This window comes from Bombina bombina, chromosome 6 (genome assembly GCF_027579735.1).
Source record: "Bombina bombina isolate aBomBom1 chromosome 6, aBomBom1.pri, whole genome shotgun sequence".
In the NCBI taxonomy this organism is placed as follows: Eukaryota; Metazoa; Chordata; class Amphibia; order Anura; family Bombinatoridae; genus Bombina; species Bombina bombina.
Window position 1 is genome coordinate 458275880 of NC_069504.1, and position 18379 is coordinate 458294258.

An 18379-nucleotide genomic window follows, 5' to 3' on the forward strand; every position below is an offset into this window, starting at 1 on the left:
AAAAAAACAAGGCTCTATTTCTGTTTAAATGGAGTGATAGTAAAAATGCTAAAACTTCTCCGGTCTTTTGGGCAAGTTTCCCTCTGAAATCCCCTGTCCTTAAAGTGAATATAAAGTTAACCTTATTTGTTCAGGGCATTGGGTAGAGTTTTAAAAATGAGGCAGAGTTTAATTAATCAATTTTTATATTTATTTTCTCACATTTTAACCTTTTTAACCCCTTAAGGACCAGGGCTGTTTTAACAATTTTGTGGTGTTTGTGTTTAGCTGCAATTTTCCTCTCTCTCATTTACTGTTCCCATACAAATTATATCTTGTTTTTTTCAGGACAAGAAGGGCTTTCTTTACTTGCCATTATTTGTATCAGGTCATATAATTTACTTTAAAAAAAAATAATAAAATATGGTGAAAAATTTAAAAAAACATGTTTTTTGACTTTTACGTGAAAAATCTTTTATTCATCTACAAAAGTGAATGAAAAAAACCTGCTAAATAGATTTAAAATTTTGTCTTGAGTTTAAAAACACCCAGTGTTTACATGCTTTATTTTGCAAGTTATAGGGCTATAAGTACAAGTAGGACATTGCCGTTTCAAAATATATATTTTTAAAAAAATTATCAATAGTGACACCGTTTCAAAATATATATTTTTAAAAAATGTATCAATAGTGACATTGTAACACTGTCACAAACATAATAATTGGCTGTTACTATCTGCCTCACATGCCTGGCCGATAGAAACTGCGGTATTTCGGCGGAAATGATCTCGATCCCACTGCTTGTTTAAAGTCATGACGGTTTGGGACCATCATCAGTCCTCAAGGGGTTAAACCACCGACGACAAGCGCAGCTCTCCCGCGCACCATATTGTCAAATTGATTGATAGTTGACGATACTTAAAACAATTAATCCTTGTTCCGTGACGTTTGTGCAAAGGGGCTGAACGCCTCGGGGGGGGGGGGGGGGATAACATGGATTAGTTGTTTTAAGTATCGTCATCTGTCATTTTGACAATATGGCGGGCGGGAGAGCTACGCTTATCATCGGAAGTTTAAAAAGGTTACAATGTGAGTAAATAAAAAAAATTGATGACAAACTCTGCCATATTTTTAAAACTCTACCCAATGCCCTGAACAAATAGGATTAACTTTACGTTCACTTTAAGGGGTTAAGGGCTGATTGTTCACTAGCTGATAAAAGCTCCCACTACTTTACTGCTGGACATAGACAGCCACAGAAAGAAAAAAAAAAAAAAGTTCTCTCATTAACTCCTTGCGCCAAATGAACTAGGTACTACATCACACAGTACTTTGCCGAGCGTACTGTGTTGACGTAGTACCTAAGACAGCAGAAGGTATCTGCCTTTATTATGGTAAGATATACTGTATAAAGCCAGATCGCTGATAGTTACAGAAAGTGACACTATTTGTGTCAATCTCTGTAACAATTCTCTCTGTTGGTGCCGGTGGGAGCAATCGGAGGGAGGCAGGTGAGCATCCCAGTGGAGGGTTGAGGGGGGACAGGGTACCCTAAAACTAAGGAAACATGAATATAAATGGAGATGGAGCATTACACTATGAAACAATATTGTCTGGAGGGGAGACCCTACACTACAGGAAAAAAAAAAATGTGTAACAAATAAGGCAGGGAGCAGTGTGGGGAGGAATAAAGAGCTGTTGGGGGGGCAGGGAGGAGGGTGAGGAGGGATATTACACTATATATATTTATATATACACACACACACACAACGCTTTGACCTAAGTATAGGCCGCACTTTTCCCCCCTAAATTAAATCTTTAAATTAGGAGTGCGGTTTGTAATCAGGATATTATTAACGGCGTCCAAAGACATTTGATATTATCAAAGGCTGTTACATTCGATAGTGCTATTTGAAATATGCTTTTTGTTTTTTTGACGCATTTGGCTGCAATCGGAATATCACTGTAAGTTTTTATCTTTGTTTGTATACACTCATGTGTTGTTGATTGAATGAATTATTGTTACCATAGTTTAATTTATCACTAGATGCCTTCTAATTTCCGGAAACCAATGGCAAAACCATGCATGTCTGCTATTTCTGAACAAAGGGGATCCCAGAGAAGCTTTTACAACCATTTGTATTATGACAGAAGTTGTGTGTAAATAATTTCATTGAGAAAACTAAGGTTTGTGAAAAACGTTGTTTTGTTATATGATCGTATTTGGCGGCCAAATAGTGTCATCAAATATACCAAAATGGGCCTAGATCAATACCTTGGGTTGTTTACTTTAAAGTGAAGGTCAATTTGGATAAATTAGTGCCCGTTTTTTAATAAACCTATTAAAACAAGGGCACTTTAATTCATCAAAATTGACATTTCACTACTTTTCTTCAAAAACTTACCTTTTAATCCTGAATGCCGCTCCAGCGATTCCCCCAGCCGCCGGAAACCTCTTCTTATGTCAGATATGATTAATCCGGCTTCCTCCAATCACGGCTTTTCCCCCGGGTGGGGGGGCGATCATGGCCTGATGCAACGCCGTGATTAGAGGAAGCCGGATTCGTCATTTTGGACCCGCGAAGAGGGCTTGCGATGGGCGGAAGAAGCGCTGCAGCGGCTGACAGGATTAAAAGGTACGTTTTTGAAGAAAAGGAGTGAAATGTCAATTTTGATGAATTAAAGTGCCCTTGTTTTTAATAGGTTTATTAAAAACCGGGTACTAATTTATCCAGATAGACCTTCACTTTAAACATACAGTAAATAATTTTCATAAGTAACTAAATTTAGAAAATCTCTATTTCTATTTAAACTGAGTGATAACAAAAATGCTAAAAATTATCCAGTAGGTGTCTTCCGGTTGGGCGGAGCAAGGGGGTGGAAGCAAGGAGAAGGAGCTCAGTGCAGGCGACCGAAAAAAACACCATCACCCACTCTCCCACGCACAAACCTTGCTGGGTGCATTACTGCTACACCCCCCCCCAGCTGGCACAGCAGCGTGAAGGGCTGCAACATCGCCCTGCCCCTGGAAAGCCGTTTACTGTTTTGCCTGAGCGCTCCGGGCGCCATCTTGAAAAGGCCTCACTATGTGTGTCAGCAAAAAACACATCAAGCCCTGAGGGTACGACTGCAGGAGACACAACAAGGAATGTTCCCAGTACCTGAACAGCTCCCTAAGACATTGCAGCACCGGGCGGTTTGAATAGAGAAACGGAGCAACGGAAGGCTAAGTAAAAGACCCATACGTTCCTACTACTCCCACCAAATAATGAACGCCTCCCCACACTGGAACTAACACATAGCACAAGCACGAGCCCTTCTCAGCCTAATGCAGCACATCAATCCTTAAGGACACAACTTTAACATAAGGGGAATAGAGAAGCGTTGGCCTACTTTTGTGTTCAGGAGACACGGAACATAGCTACACCATGTGTATAGTGATTACATGTAACAGCAGTGCAGTCATAGCATCCTGCAGCCCTTGAACCAAATTCAAACACTCAGCAACCTGTGGCTGGGAACCCAGCAGTCAGCAGCGGCAGAATATTTGTTAGCATTGCAGCTCTGGGACTACGCAGTTTCTCTGACTTTTCCTATATCAGCTTACATTTGGCTTTCCTACAGAGCCATCTACTGGACAATTCCAATCACTGCAGTTAAAGCTGCTATTACCCTCTTATTACTAGGTAACTAACGGCAAGAAAGTGGATAAATACCTTAAAGCGATACCTCCCTCCCTGGAAGGGAAGATGAACTCAAGGGCCAAGCAAGGAGACAGAAGGCGACACACGGCCGAGGTTCATGCTGAAGGCCCACCCTCTCGACTAACACCAGAGACTAACATTTCAGACTCAACAGCATTGCTACAAGAATTAAAAACTTTCTTTCTACCCAAAATGGAGTCCCTTCAGGCTGGGATAGATACATTCACCAGCGAAGTGAGACAGTTTTCCACAAGACTAACCCAAGTGGAACAGAGGATATCTAATGTGGAAGATTTCCAGACTACAGCATCCACCTCCATCAGGCAACTCGTACGACAAAACCAGATACTCCAAGACAAAGTAGAGGATCTGGAAAACCGGAGTAGGTGCAAGCCAGAATCCTTTAAGAACAAAGATCTACTTGAGTTCTCTGCACTGACATTACCCAGACTGCTGAAGATGAACCCTGATCGCCTGCCCATAGATGTGGAAAGAGTACATTGAATAGGCCCAGATAATGGTCTCGAACCGGCAAACTCTAGGCCACGAGAGGTCATATTTAAGTGCCTCAACTACCAGGAAAAGAAAGCACTACTACGAGCCTACAGAGCACACTCAGGGGATCTTCTTTTTGAGGGAAGAAAACTATTACTCTTCCAGGACTTTTCTGCAGAGGTCACCAAACTGCACAGAGAATTTGCTCCTGTGTGCTCCCGACTATATGAGGAGGGGAGACAAGCTGCACTGATGTTCCCAGCTAAGCTTCGGCTGCAAACCCCCTCAGGTGTCAAATTCTTCAGAACTCCTAGAGAACTTCAGAATTACCTGGATACGGAAAAGCAGGGCAATGTGGACGGATGAATGGCCCTCTTTCTCATCTTTGTAAAGATCAAGAAACCAAGAGATTAATGCAATGCAATCACTCTACATGTTTCTGCTGAAGGGCAGTATGATGGACAGATCTCGGACACTGCAGACACAATATGAACTGAGTTACAGAGAGCCTGCAAAGATACAGAAAACTGGCTCAGTCTCTGAGCTATCCTGTCAACATGTACTGAGGAGGCTGTTTGTTATTGTTCAATTGCTATTACTTGAATTTGAGTTTCTCCCTTCCTTGCTGCCACCCTTAGCAATAACCCATATAAATGGAAACCATTCCTCCCACCAGTCTGCCATATACCGCAAACGCCCCCTACCAGTGGCTTTGGGAACAGTTTAGATACCCAAGGGGCTGCTGTCAATTCACTACAGCATCTACTAATACCATCTTTTCCTTCTCTCCTAACAGATCGCGGGGGAGCCTTCGGACCTCTATCCAGTCAACTCCCAGTTCTAACCTGAGCGAACTTCACACAGTGGACCAGCAGAAACGTGGCTCATTAAATACGTTCAGACAGGTAATGAACCCAACCATGCACGACCTCACCCGACCCAACAGACAACTGATATTTGATCACTATGACCCCACCAAAGTGACACAAACACCAATGTACCTCCCTTTGACCCAAAGGGCCAACAAACTTCCTTCCCCAGAGAGAATTATGGCCCAAACACTTAGAATAGTTTCTTGGAACGTGGGAGGTTTCACCTCTCCGACTAAGAGTAGTCTCGTTTTACAGCATCTCAAATGCCTAAACACAGAATTAGCCCTCCTGCAGGAAACTCATCTGACACTGAACATGAAAAACTAAAAACCAGGTGGGTGGGCCAGATCTTCTATACTCCCACAGAGGGACGCAAACGGGGAGTGGCTATACTAGTGAGAAAAGGTTTAGCAGCACAAGTAACTCTCCTGGACACTGATAAACAGGGCAGATACATAGTAGCACTTCTACAAGCAGCAGACAAATCCTACATTCTATGCTCAGTTTACGGTCCAAACCACCCACTCCCTCAGTTCTGGAAGACTCTCCAAGCAATTCTGCTTGCACACGCTGAGAGTCCCCTCCTAGTGGGGGGCAATTTTAACCTAACACAAGCCATACCTCTAGACCGTAGGACCGACACACAACCTAGGGGTTCCAAACAGACAGGGTACAGACGACACAAGGTAGAGGTAGCCACTATCACAGCATTTAAAGCCTCTCCGGGTTTGGTGGACCTATGGAGGTTGCGCAACCCAACCCAGAGAGATTTCATCTGTATCTCTAAGACACATGGGTCACTGCCCCACAATGACTATTTTCTATGCTCCCCGCAGCTTAATAACCAAATTCCTCACACACATAATACTGATGTGGTGATCTCGGATCATGCCCCCATCTGGTTGGAGCTAAACCCCACCTCCCAACACCCTTCATGTGGGGCGGAGGTTTCCCACGTATTTGTACAATAATTTGGACATTCAAAAACCCTTAAAAAACACATTTGCTAGAATATGCCGAATTTAATGCCCAACACCAAAATAGCCCTGGGCTCTTCTGGAATGCTTCAAAAGCAGTCATGATAGGGCATTTAACCAATTTCACAGCTCACTATAATTCAAAACAGAAAAAGCTCGATGCCAACACAAACTCTGCAGTCACATCAGCATACAATGATTATCTGGCCCATCCGACTCACCTAACCAGGCAAAAATACTATGAGATGAAGAAGGATAGGGACAACATACTCCAACAGCAAGATCTAGTTTTCCAACAACACAGAAAGGGAAGTTTTTATAGGTTTGGAAACAGAACGGGAAAACTACTGGCCAACGCGGTAAAATTAATCTCTCCAAAAACATTGATTACCTCTATACTCTCTGACAGCCACCCCCAAACTGATAATAGGAAAATCACTGAGGAATTCATGCGTTTCTATACAGAACTCTATTCTAAGCAAATTACCTCACCTGTAGAAAGAGACAAATTCTGGTCTCAAATAAAACCCCCAACCCTTACACCGGAGCAACTAGCCCCCATTAAAGCTATAACAGTTAGGGAAGTGCAGAAGGCAATAGGGAATGCCAGGCTAGGCAAAACACCAGGCCCAGACAAAATCCCAATAGAATACTATAAAATTCTTCAAAAAGAACTTAGCCCCTCCCTAGTGCAGTCATTCACAGCATACCTAAAAAATACAGCCCAACACGCGATGGACTTTGCAAATGCACATATGTGCTTAATCCCAAAACCTGACAGAGACCCCGGATTAGCTGCTTCATACCGGCCCATATCATTGCTAAACAATGACTATAAACTTTTCACGGCCATACTGGCCACTCGACTGACCGGAGAGCTGGGTAATATTGTACACATGGACCAAACTGGCTTTATGTAAAATAGGTCGTCGGTCGCGAATATTCGTAAAACCTTAACAATAATCGCCCACTACTGGCAGGCAAAACATGAAGGCTGGGTTGACTCCATGCCAGATGCATGTCTTCTCGCTATAGATGCAGAGAAGGCGTTCAACAGAGTCGAATGGAGTCATCTTTTGAGCTCCCCAGATGAGTTTGACATTACAGGAGACTTTAACAAGCTTATCCAGACACTCTATAGCAGTCCGCGAACCTCAGTTATAGTCAATGGTGAGATATCGCAGCCCTTCCGCCTGGAGAGGGGAACCCGACAGGGTTGTCCACTCTCGCCCCTCCTTTTCAACCTGGCAATAGAGCCGCTAGCCATCTATATAAGATCTTTCCTCAAGGGAGTAGAGCTGGTCACGCACTCCTTACACTTATCCTTGTATGCTGATGACCTGCTGTTGTACATCCAAAATCCAAATGCTGAATTTCCAAAACTTATAAACATACTTAACCAATTTGGAGCCATTTCTGGCTACAAGGTAAGTGGGTCCCAGGAGCAAATAACACCTGTCTTAAATGTTCCCTACCTGACCCAGATATTCCACACTTATTCTGGCGATGCCCCAAGATATCTCAATTCTGGTCTAAAATACAATACTGGCAGGGTGTGTGGGACCGGCTTCACCTCAACAATGCATGATGTCCTCTTCTTGAGAGGCCATACCCACTCATCTCCCCAGGACCGTCTTATAAATGCCTCTATACTCCTAGCTAGACACCTTATCCTTAAACACTGGATCTTAAACAAGCCACCACACCTCACACACTTCACAAGACTGCTACACAACCAATTACTAGTGGAGCAGGCAGATGTTAAAGGTGACATGGAAAAAATAATTAAATCATTTATGACCAAATGGGAACCCTACTTGTTGCACTTACCCCCTAACATTAGACAACAAATATTGAACCCCTTTCTGAAGAGCAACTATATAAAATCACAAAACAGATGAAGGGTAAATAGCCATTGGAGACTCCGAACAGAACCCCTGATATATCAAGGGGACCACAGCTCTAAGTCTCTCCCCCCCCCCCCCGCACAACCTACACAATCATGACATCATGACAGTGACAGGAAGTTCCAATTTAATGGAAAGAACAAAGACTGGGTGGACCCAGAGGCTCCTCCCAGATGCTGATCATACTGAGCTGGCCAACAGGGTAGTCTAAACAGCTCTGTGAGGGTGGTAAGCTGCTGAATTACCTCAGTTTAATTTTCACCATGTATATTTAGATTAGTTAACTTGATACTGTTTTTTGTTAACAGAAGTACCACTGGGTGGCATTGTAAGGCACACAGATATATTCGCTTTATAAAACTCCCAGACTGTGATACAGCATGTCAAGCTTTAAGCACACACCTGACTATTACCATCCGCAACAAAGCTGGCTTATGGATACTGGTGATTCTGATATTATAGTCAGGGGAATGAAAAATAGGCTGGAATAGACCTAACCAATACCCCCCTCCCTCCCCCGTGTTTTCTCCGCTCTTTCCCACAAGCCCCACCCCACAACCCTCCCTCCCTCACCCCCCCTACCCCTCCCTCTATCCTCACCCAGTTGAAGGGTGCTAGTTATTTATATACTAAAAGTGTAAAATACTCAGGAAGGAGAACACTCTACTTTGTCTAAGCATCTGATTATCAAACTTGTCATAACTCTTTATGTAATGATTGTTTCAAAGTATTGTGATTGATGTTCTTCATCTACTATGTATCTCCACTTTGTTTTGAAAATAAATTTAAAAAACAAAACAAAACAAAAAAATTATCCAGTACTTTGGGCAAGTTTGTCTCTGAAATTCCCAGGAGTTCCGGGGTTAAATAAGGTGCCAACTGTTACATAATCCCATATGCAACGCTAAAAATGCTCTTCTCCGCAACTAGGTCACTGCTGTCCCATTTGTATAGAGTCATTGTACATTTGGTCTGCCTATATTTGTACACTGGTAAATAATTCTAACTTTGATAGTATGCTTGCCCTGTAAGAAATGTTGTGCCCTCATTTACAAAGCTAGGAACCCCTGCTCTAACCTCTGAGGAATTTGTGATGCTCTAAGATTAGACTTAAAGGGGCAGTCTACTCCAAAATAGTTATGGTTTAAAAAAAGATAGATAATCCCTTTATTACCCATTCCCCAGTTTTGCACAGCAAACATGATTATATTAATATAGTTTTCGCCTCTGTGATTACCTTGCATCTAAGCCTCTTTTGACAGCCCCCTGATCACATGGCTATTTATTTATTTATTGACTTACAATTGCCCACATGAATTAGCAGTCTCTTGTGAAAATCTCATAAAAAAGGCATGTGATAGGAGGCTGTCTGTAAGTAGTAGCTTAGAAACAGGCAGACATTTTATAACAATGTTGGTTATGCAAAGCTGGGGAATAGGTAGTGAAGGCATTATTTATCTTTTTAAACAATAACAATTTTGGTGTACACTGTCCCTTTAAACATTTAAAAATAATTTTCTAGATGGGTAAGACTGTAACCAAGAGACTGAGATAAATCAGTCTGTTAAAATTTTCTTCACAAGTATGTAGTACCATTATTTTTTTAATTTAACAGGCAGAAGATTATAATAATAGTAAACAATTATAAATACTTCATTTTGCCTCATTTAATTTTAAAACTGGAAGTGTGGAATAAACGTACAATTTACAAGTCTAACGCTGATTCATATGTCCCATATTGGCCCAATGAGAAGTATCAAGTTGACACTGGCTCCTAAAATAAGGTAAGTAGTGGGGCAGTTTAGCCAATGACTAACAAATGAGATATCAGTTTATTTAGAAATTGGTTGCATTAGGTTTGCATGGTAATGTATTGCAAGAATACTAATATTAGAATACAGAATTAGAAGGCGTTTATGTCATTACCTCACATTCTTCAGTTATAAACAGTGAGCATTGACATGAAGAAAAAAAAATGATGCCATAATCCAAATGTGCATGCCAATATATTTTTATATATGTGCTTTAGTGATCGTGAATGTAACCTATACAAAATATTCACTAATAGTATTTACCGTAGCAAACAGCTACACCCTATACTATAGGAACTACTTATGAGCTCTCACAGCCTGCTGTCACTGAGCAGCAGATACGCTTTGTACAGAAACTCCAGGCGACGACTGATTGTTTTCTTTTATAAACAACCATCACATAACACAATGTAAACACAAATATTTTAATGATAGTGTAATGTTTTACCTTTTTCAGCTCCAGATCTACGGGGGTAGCCATGATATTTCAATAAAACATGCGCGTTGAAAGCCAAATTAGAACTAACCTCTCAATAGGCTTTCCAATGATTGGCCTGTGACATATCATCGGCGTTGCTGATTGGCTGATACTTGCAATAGGAATCGGATGCTATCATGGTAGTTTAACGTTCTTTGATGCTGTTGTGTGTGTTCTGTTCAGTCTGTTGTTAGGCTACTATATATAACATCGCTTATTATATAAAAAGGAACATAAGTGCACGTTTAATAAAGTTCGTGATTTTAAAAACAGTTTAAGTAATGAAACCAAGTTACCATAGCTATTAAAGAGACATCATATTGTTCACTTACTACACATTATAAAAATTGGTGATTTGCTACACATAAAAAGACAGATATTTGGTTTGGCATGTGGTTGTATAAACTAATATAATCAGATGAACAACGGGATAATGCAATATAAAATTTAGGCGACATGCTAATGGAGGAGCATGAAGATGACAGCCATCATCACACATAAATCTAACCATAATTTTTACAGGTGAAACTGGGACCACCTGGCGTGGCGATTACCACCCGGAACTAATTTTCTAAAAAACTCACAAATGCATAATTTAATCTCTTTTAAAGGGACATTACACTCATTTTTTCTTTGCATAAATGTTTTGTAGATGATATATTTATATAGCCCATAAAGTTTTTTTTTTTTTAAACTGTATAGTTTTGCTTAATTTTAAATAGCATTGCTCTGATTTTCAGACTCCTAACCAAGCCCCAAAGTTTTATGAGAATACCATCAGATACCTACTCCTAGCTTGCTCCTGTTTGTGTAAAGGGTCTTTTCATATGCAAAAGAAGGGGAGGGAGAGTGTCTTATTTTCCACTTGCAGTGGGCTTTCCAGCTACCTTTTCAACAGAGCTAAACTGACAGCTACTAAATAAGTTTTTAAACAGTTTTATACTGGATTTTTATATCAGTATCTGTGCATCTTATTCTTTATAGTAGTGTCTATTGCATGCAGTTATACCAAAATGAGTGTATACTGTCCCTTTAAAAATAGACTCTGACTGGAATATAAGGTATCAATAAATGGCACTAGATCATTCAGTTATATGGAAGTAGTTAGGGTTGGAAAAGTCAGAAGTTAAAGGGACAGTAAACCTCAAAAATAATGTTATATAATTCTGCACATAGTGCAGAATTATATAACATTATATTAGCCTTATCTGTATAAAACGTAATATTCCCTTTTAACTTTAAAAAAACGCGGCTGTTTTACAGACCCGCTCTCTGCTGAGCGGGTCTGTTTTATTCACACAGCCCATCGGGCCAGCTGTATAGTCACAGCCCGGCCCGACTGCGCCATAACACAAAGTGCAGCTCGCTCCTGCGCCATAACACAAAGTCACAGCCCGGCCCGATGCGCTGTGTGAATAAAACAGACCCGCTCAGCAGAGAGCAGAGAGCGGGTCTGTAAAACAGCCGGGGTTTTTTAAATTAAAAGGGAATATTACGTTTTATACAGATAAGGCTAATATAATGTTATATAATTCTGCACTATGTGCAGAATTATATAACATTATTTTTAAGGTTTACTGACACTTTAAAGCAGAAACTACCCAGAGATGGTGAAGATATGACTATGCAAATTAGGATTTGTACATATTTATATAGAAAGAGAGAGAGGAATTATATTATATTGAACAATATACATGTTAGTGACCACAGATCTAGGCATTTTACCTAAATAACTCAGTAAATAAATAAAACACTGACACAAAGTATGGGTGAAAAAGGCCGCAGCCCGCATTTATTAAAATAAATGAAGAAAAAACTTTATTAGAATACACAAACTTCATTTAAAAGTGCTTGCCCTAAACAAAAAAGACGTGCCTTCCACTGGCTCTCAGCCAGGCACGCCCCCACATAAATCTCTCCCCATATCTGAGGAGGTACCCACAATAATATACCACTTTTTAGGCTAGCACCCCGCAACAGCTGCGACAACCACTTACCAAAACCAAAGGGGAGGGAGGGACGCTTCTTTACCAGGTCCTCTTCGTTCGGCGATGACAGGAAAAGTGAGCAACGGCTCACGCAGACACGCCCCTCTACGCCTTGAGTGAGGTCACTGGCCCCTCCTCTCACAGGCGCTCGACGGGGCTTCATTGACCACACATCTAGGCATTTTACCTAAATAACTCAGTAAATAAATAAAACACTGACACAAAGTATGGGTGAAAAAGGCCGCAGCCCGCATTTATTAAAATAAATGAAGAAAAAACTTTATTAGAATACACAAACTTCATTTAAAAGTGCTTGCCCTAAACAAAAAAGACGTGCCTTCCACTGGCTCTCAGCCAGGCACGCCCCCACATAAATCTCTCCCCATATCTGAGGAGGTACCCACAATAATATACCACTTTTTAGGCTAGCACCCCGCCATTGCACGAATTACAATCGTGCACCAACCCACAGGGCTAAGGCCTTTTTCACACCTTCGCTTAAATTAAAATTAAACAAATGAAGACCAATCTCATTAAGGTGAACCCCATCATTTAAAAAGAAACATCTTCCCGTTTCACCTTCGAATTCAACATGTCGAATTGCACAACCACCCAATTTTGCCACAAAACTAGAAATCGTCCTGTTAACTTTCTTTCTAGAGCAGTCCAATTTCCGAGAATCCCATGCAGACCTCCAGCTAATCCTGCATTCTATATCAGACCAAACAATCATGATTCGAGGAAATAGCTCCCTTAATCTAATGATGTCCCACTTAATCAGATCTAGTAACCTTTTTTGAGACATAAAACCAAGGTCGTTGCCCCCCGCATGAATGACTAGAATATCAGGAGGGTGAAAAAGTCTAGCCCAACTAATAACGTGCCCTATCAATTGATCCCACCTCAAACCCCTAATACCAAACCATTTTATGAATACATTCTCAAATGAACAACAAAGTTGGGAACCCGCCTCTTTACATGAAGCTGCTTTTCTCGCCCAGTAAATATAGGAGTGACCAACGATCCAACAATGCGGAGGACCTGCTGAAACAAAAAAGGCTAATACACTAAATCTGGCCTAACATATAATCTGAAACAACCAGACTTCCACCTTCCAATCCTCTTCACCACACCTTCATCCAAACCTAAAGAGCTTGCTTCCGTAGCCGCCCCAATCCTAAACGAATGGCATCCAAATTCCTTACTGTCAACTCCAATCAAAGCTAAACCTTTCTTCAACACTGCTTCAAATTGAAAACGAGATAAGCATGTTCCATCCTCGTGTATTAAAAAAGTTCTAACCTTTAAACAACTCCTAAACTGCAAAAATTCTCTAACTGCCGTAACTGGGCAGCACACCCCTCCAATTCGTTTCAATCTAACCCAACAACCTTTACCTTCTTGATCAGTCTTTGACTTCTTCAACCATAACAAAACCTCTTCAGAATTCAAAACAACATCATCTACTTCAAAACCACCATGACTCCAACGATTAGCAGAAACCAACTCAGACACTCTAAAAGCACCAAAATAGGCTAATACAAAAGCTACTTTAAATAGCGACACTTCAAAATTAGAAAAACAAACTCCATGCAAAACTAAAACCAATCTTTCTAAAATTGAAAAAACCAATGGGCGTCTCTTATCTAAAATGACCTTATTCTTTAACAAACTTTTAACCGCCATTCGGATACAAAATATCTTAGATAAATCCTCCCAGCCTAAAATTTTAAACAAAAAAGATAAAGCCGACATGTTCCTCTTTATCATTGACTTAGAGAAATTTTTAACCCTCCACGTCTCAATCCAATCCAAAAGCAAAAATATCTCATTCACCTGAATATCCTGCTCCACCAATTTATTAAGCCACTGAACCCAAACAGCCACATACGCCCTCCAAGTCCTATTTGCTAAGGCTCCCCTCACCATATTCAGCACTCTAGAAAATTCAGGTACCACATTTCCTCCGGGCATGTAGCACCCACCATGTCTGAATCCGGAACAGCCTCTCGAAACCTCTGCCACTGAAAACGAGAAAGAGCATCAGCCCCTATATTCTCCTTTCCAGGCACATGAATAGCTCTAAAATACACATTATGTTTCAAGCATTCGAAAACAAACATTCTGATCAAACCAATAACCGGTTTAGAACTAGAAGACAAACGGTTGATGGCAAAAACCACACCCATATTATCAGAATGAAAAACCACTTTTTTGTTTTCAAACTCTCCACCCCAGATCTTCAAAGCAACCACTAAGGGGAATAACTCCAGAAAAACTAGTTTTTTTGTCAAGCCAGTAGAAGCCCAGACACTGGGCCAATGTCCTGAACACCATTTCTTGCCAAACAAGGCACCGAAACCATGCGCACCAGATGCATCCGTAAATAAATGCAATTCACTATTCAACACTTCAGCAGACTGAATCAATGACTTCCCATTGAAGTCCTTTAAAAAGGCCTTCCAAACCCGTAAATCCTCCTTAACTTGAGCAGACAAACTGATCCTAAAATGAGGGATCTTAACCCCAACCGTTGACAAAGACAACCGCCTACAAAAAATTCTGCCAACTGGGATAATCTTGCAAGCAAAATTTAGCTTGCCAACCAATGATTGAATTTCACTCAAAGAAAGCTTCCTCCTCCTCAGAGCTGAATCAACAGAAATTAATAAATCTTTCACCTTGTCCTCAGGAAGCCTGCATTCCATCCTAACAGAATCAATGCAAATGCCCAAAAAGCTAATCACGGAAGAGGGGCCTTCCGATTTGTCAAAAGCAATAGGGATGCCAAAATCCCTTGCCATCTCCAAAAAGGAATCCATAAGCACCTGACACGAATCTTGATCAGACGGACCCACAAACAAGAAGTCGTCCAAATAATGGATAACTGATGACAACCCAGAAATCTGTTTCACCACCCATTCCAAAAAGCAACTAAACTTTTCAAACAAGGAACAAGAAATGGAACAACCCATAGGTAAACACAAATCCACGAAATAGGAACCATCCACAAAACAGCCCAATAAATGATGGCACGCAGGATGCACCGGCAGCAACCTAAACGCTGATTCAATATCCACCTTAGCCAACAAAGCGTTAGAACCAGCTTCCTTAACCAAAGACAAAGCTTTATCAAAGGACACGTATCTTACCATAGATAACTCAGGTTCAATACCATCATTCACAGAAAAACCTTTTGGAAAGGACAGATGGTGAATAAGCCTAAATTCATTCGGAACCTTCTTTGGAACAACACCCAAGGGTGACACCCTTAAATTATCAAATGGAGGAGCACAAAATGGGCCAACCATTCTGCCCAAAGAAACCTCTTTATGAATTTTACGCAAAACCACCTCAGGGAAATCCCTCGCAGATTTAAGATTACCAGCAAAAACAGATTCAATACCCTTGACAAAAGGTATAAAGAAGCCATCATTGAAACCATTAAACAAAATCTCAGCATCAGAAGCCATACCCCTCCTCCTACCGTACAATCTTAACCAAGGCTCCATCTTTTTTAATTTCACCGGAGTCCTGGCCTTGAATGACACTATCGACTTTTGTTGCAGCTTTAGCCCTCTTGAAACACTTGCTGCTGGAGTGAATTCCTCCACAGAAGGAACATTCGTGCTTGTATTTGCAAGCCGTTCCAAATTTACACACCCCTTCATTAAACTGAAAGCAGAGGCCTTTTCTAAAGGCCACAGCTGATGATGCTGACGAGGAGGAACTTGGCACTCCTCCCGAACCTCGAAAGGGCTGCCCAGACCTTAGCGGAGTCATAAGCTCCAACCAAATACCCATATCCCTATCGTCCCAAAGCATTTCCGGCCGAACCGCCAAACGCTGACGAAACTGTTCATCGTACTTCCACCAAGCAAGACCACCATACGTACGACAAGCACTTGCTATTTCATCTAGGTAACAAAATAGAGAAGAACACAATTCAGGGTTCCTTTCCCCAATCACACTAGCTAAAATACAAAAGGCCCTAGACCAATTGGACAAAGTTTTAGGAATCTTCCTAAATTTTCTTTTCCTATCATCATCCTCCTTCTTACCCGATTCACTTTTAGAATCCTCCTTGCTGTCAAAACTTTGATCCACAGGAAGGAGCGAAAATATTTCAACAAACTCTCGTCTCCATATCCTCTCTTTCACATCCTTAGCAAGATGAATGCCCAAAGGGCCAACCGAACACAAACAAGGTCGTCTCAATGCTTGATCAGAAACCCTAGCCTGACTAACAACCAAAGAATCCCCAGATGGTACAGAAACCGCCTGATCTAATAAGCTCCCACCGGAAGCCGCATTCTGAGCAACCCAGGCACCAATAGGACCTGAGGGGACAATAACATTAGACCGTGCACTGTTAACAGTACTAGCATTAGACTGAGAACTATTCTCCACTTGAGAAACTAACTCCTTCAAGCCTCTCAATAAAACATCACACCTGTCGTCCACCACACTCACACTCAAACCTGGAAACACACTACTACTCGCACCTACATCAAATGAAGATTTGGATAGCTCCTTAGATGTACCTGACTCCTTCCTTGCATCCGGCCGAATAGATTCATTTTCGTGTCTTGGAACCACTCTATCTTTGTGACTCCTTCTCTCCGGAGATCTAGATCTCCTATGACTCACTCTCTCCCTTGACTGACTGTCTATTGTACCCCAGACAGATGTTCCTGACTCCTGGCTTTTCCTGACACTAATAGGCGACCGGGATCTTACCCGACGCCGTGCTAATGGAATCCTGGACCTTCTTTCCTGACTCTTCCATTCTCCTGACTTGACCTGTGACCGAGAGGATGCGTAAACCCTGTTATCTACAATTCTACTACTAGCAGCTTCACTATTATCCCTGCGGCTCCCAACCAAATTATGCCTATCCCTACTGTCTCTACACTCAGTTAAAGGAGAATTCCTACCCTTTTGGCAACTAGCAAACCCTTCAACTTCTCCTGGCACTAACACCTTAATTAATTGATTCAATATATCAATACCCCCTACCTGATCCGTAGAAACCGGTCCAGAACAAGATGGGAGTTGCTCCTCCTCCTCACCAAAATCACTGTATTGCTCCTCAATCCACAATGAATCGCCTTCTTCATGGCCACTCCGACGAGCGACGTTAGCCTGTCCAGAATTGCTGCACCTACCCTGAAAAACAGCTGGGGAAAAAGACATATTACCTACCGGCATCCCCCCTAACATCATCAAAACTCTGAACAGCCCCACTAATCTTAACCCTGCTACCCTGATTACCACCCCAATTAGCAACATAATCACCCAAATTACTACCTTCCTGAATCCCTACATTTAAACTAGCATCCTGTGTCATGGAGTAAACCGGACCTTCTAAGTTGTCCAAATGTTTTGTTTTTCTGAGAGCTTTTTTACCCGGCCCTTTGGTGCTGTGGTCCTGAAAAACTAGTTCCCTCCTTGCTGAAATAACATCCTGACTCTCAATCTGCCTAGCCATAGGCCTAACGCCCGTTGAGCTCCTTTTCTTTGCTGACATAAAATTTTCTTCAATGGCACCTTCATTGAGGGCCGTATGCTCCTTAACATATGCCCCACTAGGCCCAGAGGCCGTGATACTCTCCTGCAAAGTTGCGCAATTTAGGCCTAAAATGGCCGTTACCTCATCCCCTAATGGCGCCAAGTTTGAATTTCCTTCCTCTTCCGAGTCTTCGCCTACTGTACCCATGGCTGCCTCGTTCTCCCCATAGTTGCCGCCAAATTGCCCCACATCACCTGCAAAATAAAATGTATTACCTACTCCAGGCTCATCCACCGGCAACTGTGACACCTCCGGAACGCTGCAGACTCCGGTCCTGCTCCGACTCTTCTCACCAGCTCCCGACTTCCTTGAGACGGTGCCGACCTGCACCGCCCGTTGACCAGACACACTTCCCGCCGATGAAGCCTTCGCCGTCCTTCTTCCTCTGCTGCCGGATTCCCGACGTTTTGCTCCCGCTGGACTGAGCCTCTCGGGCGGGCAAGACCTTCGGACAGGCCTAGAAGATCCTCCGCCCGCCGTAACTGCACCTCCGGAACCGACATCCTCTTCAGCCACAAGTCTCCGCTGGATCCATGCGACGCATTTCGATTTCATCAACTCCTGGACCGTCCCGATAATTGATTGCAGATCCGACAT

At 42.0% G+C, this 18379-nt stretch overlaps 1 protein-coding gene across 1 annotated transcript in view; it reads right to left on the bottom strand.

Moving 5' to 3' along the window:
* The window catches only part of PFDN1 (prefoldin subunit 1), a 147636-nt gene extending 137348 nt beyond the window's left edge, over positions 1 to 10288 (bottom strand). The window contains exon 1 of the mRNA XM_053717223.1: positions 10193 to 10288. Coding sequence (XP_053573198.1) covers positions 10193 to 10225 — 33 coding nt within the window. The 5' untranslated portion in view covers positions 10226 to 10288. The remainder of the gene's footprint in view (positions 1 to 10192) is intronic.
* Positions 10289 to 18379: the final 8091 nt, after the last annotated feature.